Source organism: Neopelma chrysocephalum, unplaced genomic scaffold, assembly GCF_003984885.1.
Source record: "Neopelma chrysocephalum unplaced genomic scaffold, ASM398488v2 Primary Assembly neopelma1_96414, whole genome shotgun sequence".
Classification (NCBI taxonomy): Eukaryota; Metazoa; Chordata; class Aves; order Passeriformes; family Pipridae; genus Neopelma; species Neopelma chrysocephalum.
In genome coordinates, this window is record NW_020925062.1 from 1 (window position 1) to 4,354 (window position 4,354).

At 66.4% G+C, this 4,354-nt stretch overlaps 1 protein-coding gene across 1 annotated transcript; it reads right to left on the reverse strand.

Moving 5' to 3' along the window:
- Window positions 1-137: 137 nt before the first annotated feature.
- Window positions 138-2,573, reverse strand: MUS81 (MUS81 structure-specific endonuclease subunit). Its single transcript, XM_027708607.1, has 6 exons — window positions 2,406-2,573; window positions 1,543-1,666; window positions 851-918; window positions 670-738; window positions 390-461; window positions 138-299 (listed from the first exon to the last, which is right to left on the reverse strand). The coding sequence occupies exons 1-6, from the start codon at window positions 2,571-2,573 to the stop codon at window positions 138-140; spliced, it is 663 nt and encodes a 220-aa protein (XP_027564408.1).
- Window positions 2,574-4,354: the final 1,781 nt, after the last annotated feature.

The window sequence follows — 4,354 nt, forward strand, 5'->3', positions numbered from 1 at the left end:
CCGGGGGGCTCAGGGAGGTCCCGGGGAGCTCAGGATGGTCCCAAGGGGTTCAGGGGGTCCCCAGGGGGGTCAGGGGGGTCCCGGGGGACTCAGGGAGGTCCCAGGGGGTCCAGGGCAGTTTAGGGGGTCCCAGGGGTTCAGGGGGGTCCCAGGGGGCTCAGGGAGGTCCTGGGGAGCTCAGAGGGGTCCCAGAGGGTTCGGGGGAGGGGTTCAGGGGGGTCCCGGGGGGTCCGGGCATACCGGGGGGGGCGGCCGCTCCGCTGCAGGAGGTCCCGGCGCAGGAGGGCACCCAGAGCCCCCTGAGGGGGAGGGGACACAGGGGGGTCACCCCCCTGTCACCCCCAGGGGGTCCCATGGGTGGAGGGGGGGAGGGAGGTGGGGGTCCTCACCGCGGTGGGGGGGTGGTCGCAGAGGGGCCGGGCCTGGCGCAGAAGCTCCGCCTCTGGGAGGGGCTCTGGGCTCTGGGGGCGGAGCTTTGGGTGAGGAAGGGGAGGAGGCCAAAGGGGTCCAGGCCCCTCCCTTCCAGGGACAGCCCCTCCCACAATTGTGGCCCCTCCCCCTGGGTGTAGCCCCTGCCCCACCCTCAGCTGTGGCCCCTCCCTTCCAAGGACAGCCCCTCCCACAACCGTGGCCCCTCCCCCGCCCCAGGTGTGGCCCCTCCCCCCTCACCTGTCCCAGGACCACCAGCAGCGCGTGAGCCCCCGAGCGGGGGAGGGGCCGGAACTCGCGGGGGCGGCGCTGGGGGGGGGGGAGGGGTCAGAAATTGGGGGAGGGTCCCGGTGACCCCTCCCCCACACGGGGGGGGCCAGAGGGGTGCCCGGGGTGGGGGAGGGGCGATGATGGGACTCACTTTGGGGGGAGCCGAGGGGGGCTCCGGGTCCCGCCCCTCTGGGGGGGGAGTTGGGGGGAGGCCTTGCTCTGTGGGATGCAAATGAGCATGCAAATGAGCATGCAAATCGCCATGGAGATCAGTATGCAAAGCAGCCTCATCGTACCTGCAGCTGCCCTGGCCCCGCCCACCCCGAGGCCACACCCACCACTAGAGCCCCACCCCCTCCCTGACCCCACCCACCCAGTGCAGACCACACCCCATACCTTGCCCCTGTCTCTTTAGCCACACCTCCTCTTGAAAGGCCACACCCCCTATTGAAAGGCCACACCCCCTGTGCCCCGCAGACACCCCCCTGCTCATCATGAGGCCACGCCCCTTTACCCTAGACCACGCCTTCTCACATGCCCCACCCCTCCCTCCTCCTGCAGGTGTGGGTGGGGCAGTGCCACCCTTAAGCCCCACCCCCTTAACCCCACCCACCAGTGCTGTGACAGTCCCACCCCTTCTCAGGCTCCACCCCCTGATGGAAGCCCCGCCCACCTTCATGGTGCTGGCCACACCCCCTTCCTGAAGCCCCGCCCGCCCCATCGCGCTGCCCTGCCCAGAGCCCCGCCCACCCGCCATGTTGGCCCTGCCCCAAGCCCCGCCCACTCCCATGCTGGCCCCGCCCCTCATAGCGAGCCCCGCCCCCCGGGTCAAGCCCCGCCCACCCATGCGGTGCTGGCGCAGCCGTTGGTCGAGGCGCTCACAGAGGGCGGGGCCAAAGTGCTGCAGGATGGAGGCGGAACGGCCGGAACGGAGCCGCAGCGGGAACCGGGACAGCGAGCGCAGGGCCTGGAACGGGGAAACGGCTCAAAATACACACCTGGGAACCCCAAAATACACCTGGGGAGCCCAAAATACACCTGGGGAGCCAAAGTACACCTGGGGAACCAAAATATACACCTGGGGAGCCAAATGTACACCTGGGGACCCCAAAATACACCTGGGGAGCCCAAAATACACCTGGGGAGCCAAAATATACATCTGGGGAGCCAAAATACATCTGGGGAGCCAAAATACACCTGGGGAGCCAAAATGTACACCTGGCAACTCCAAAATATACCTGGGGAGCCAAAATATACCTGGGACCCAAAATGTACACCTGGGACCCAAAATGTTCACCTGGGGACCCAAAATATCCATCTGGGGACACAAAATGTACACCTGGGGACCCCAAAATGTACCTGGGGAGCCAAAAGATACACCTGGGAACCCAAAATACTCCCGGGAAGCCAAAAATCATCCCCGCAGGGTCCCCAGAAACTGCCCAGAGGGGCCCAAAATCCACCTGGGATCTCCAAAACCCACCCAGAAGACGCCGAAATCGTCCCCCTGAGGACCCTAAAACCCAGTAGGGACCCCGAGAACCTACCTGGGGACCTCAAAATCCACCTGTGGACCCCCAGGGTCATCCAGGGACCCCAAAACCCACCCGGGGACCCCCAAATCAGTAGGCAGGGACCCCAAAACCCCACCAAACCCAGGTGGGGACCCCCTCAAAACAGCCCTGGGACCCCTTCCCCAGACCCACCCTCTCGTAGGTGCCCCTCGCCCACGTGCCCTGGGCCTCGTCCCGCCACTCCCGGAGCCATCGGGCGAACAGGGGGTTGGGGGGGCCGCGGGGGCGGCGGCGGCGCCGGGGGGGACCCCGAGAGGGGTCTCGGGGAGGGTCCGTTGTTGGGAAGGCGGCGGCGGCCATGGTCGAACGTTCCCGCCACTGCCCCGCGGGGCCGCTCTGGCCCGCGCCCGCCGCTCCGGGGAAATGACACTCGTCTGCTCTGGAGGACTCTGCAGGGGCCGCTCTGGGCAGCCCGGAGGATCAATTCGTCTGCTCGGGGAAGGAAGGGGGGCGAGAGGCCGCTCTGGGCAGCCCGGAGGATCAACTTGTCTGCTCTGGAGGACCCGCGGCTGCTCCGGGCTGCTCCGAGACCCCAAATCCTCCCGGGGGAGGGGGGGGGTGTCCCCAAAACCTCCCCCAACCCCCCAAATCCTCCTCCCAATTCTCCCGGGGGAGGGGGGGTGTCCCCAAAACTCCCCCCCCAACCACCTCTCAACGCCCTAAATCCTCCTCCCAAATCCTCCCGGGGGAGGGGTGGGTCCCCAAAACCTCCCCCAACCCCCCAAATCCTCCTCCCAAATCCTCCCGGGGGAGGGAGGGGGTCCCCAAAACCTCCCCCAACCTCCTCCCAACGCCCCAAACCCTCCCCCCAACCCCCAAATCCTCCTGAATGGACATAAATTGTCCCCCCAACATCCTCCCGGGGGAGGGTGGGTTTAAAACCACCCCCCCAATCCCAAATCCTCCCGTGGGGAGGTTAAATCCTCCTCCCAACCCCCCAAATCCTTCTGTGGAGGGTAAATCCTCTCCCCAAATCCTTGGGATGGTGAAACTTCCCCTCGAGCCCCCCCCCCAAATACTCCAGGAGGGGATAATTCCCCCCAATTCCCCCCCCAGGGCAGGAGGGGTCGTTTTTCCAGCACAGCAAAACCTTTATTGTTTAGAAAATCCTTTTAAAAACAAACCGGGGGGGGGAGGAGGGAGGGAAGGGACACCCCCTAAATAACGTGACCTTCCTGTCGGGGGGGGACACACACACACCTCCCAAAATAACACCCATCCCCCGGGGGGGGCACCCCGAAATAACACAGATCCCCCTGTTGGAGGGGGGGGGCACCCCAAAATCCCACCCCAGGGTGGGGGGAGAGGGAGGTGGGACCCCCCTCCCGGGGGGTTTTGGGGTCATAGGGGAGGAGCAGCACCCTGGGGGGGGGGGAGGGCACCCCAAATCGGACTTGGAGGGGGAGGGCAGCACTGGTTTGGGGGTCACACAGGTGAGGGAGGGGCGGGGGGAAGGGGAGGGGGGGGGCGGGGGGGGTTTTGGGGTGCAGGGGAGGGTTTGGGGGTCCCCAGAGCTGGTTTTGGGGTACCCAGGGGAGGCCCCCAACCCACCCAGGGGGTCCCAGGGGGTCTCACTGGCCCCGGGGGTGTCGCAGAGCTGGAACCTGGCGGTGCCTCCTGGGGGGGAGCTTTGGGGGTTCCTGGAGGGTTTGGGGTCTCCAGAGCTGGTTTTGGGGTCCCCAGGGGTGGTTTTGGGGTCCCCAGAGGTGGTTTTGGGGTCCCCAGAAGTGGTTTTGGGGTCCCCAGGGCAGTTTGGGGTACCCAGGGATGGTTTTGGGGTCTCCAGAGGTGGTTTTGGGGTCCCCAGGGGTGGTTTTGGGGTCCCCCTGCCCCTGGCTGTGTCTGGCAGCTGGAATTGCCAGGGGGGAGTTTGGGGGTGCTGTGGGGGTTTGGGGGGGAGAATTTGGGGTTCCCGGTGGCTTTGGGGTATCTGGAGGAGTTTGGGAGTCCCCACAGATGGTTTTGGGGTACTCAGGGGACCCCCCCAACCCCTCTGGGGGGGGTCCCACAGCCCCTGGATGTCCCGGACAGCCAGAATTCGCCGGGAGTTCTGCAGGTGGCTTTGGGGAGGTTTGTGGTGC

What these genes read in the sequence shown, in the direction of transcription:
- MUS81 (XM_027708607.1), bottom strand. Translation starts at nt 2,573, where the DNA reads ATGGCCGCCGCCGCCTTCCCAACAACGGACCCTCCCCGAGACCCCTCT. An exon ending in CGAGGGGCACCTACGAGAGG is followed by an intron (nt 1,667 to 2,405) that starts GTGGGTCTGGGG and finishes TCCCCGTTCCAG; the next exon opens with GCCCTGCGCTCGCTGTCCCG. An exon ending in TGCTGGTGGTCCTGGGACAG is followed by an intron (nt 462 to 669) that starts GTGAGGGGGGAG and finishes CTCCGCCCCCAG; the next exon opens with AGCCCAGAGCCCCTCCCAGA.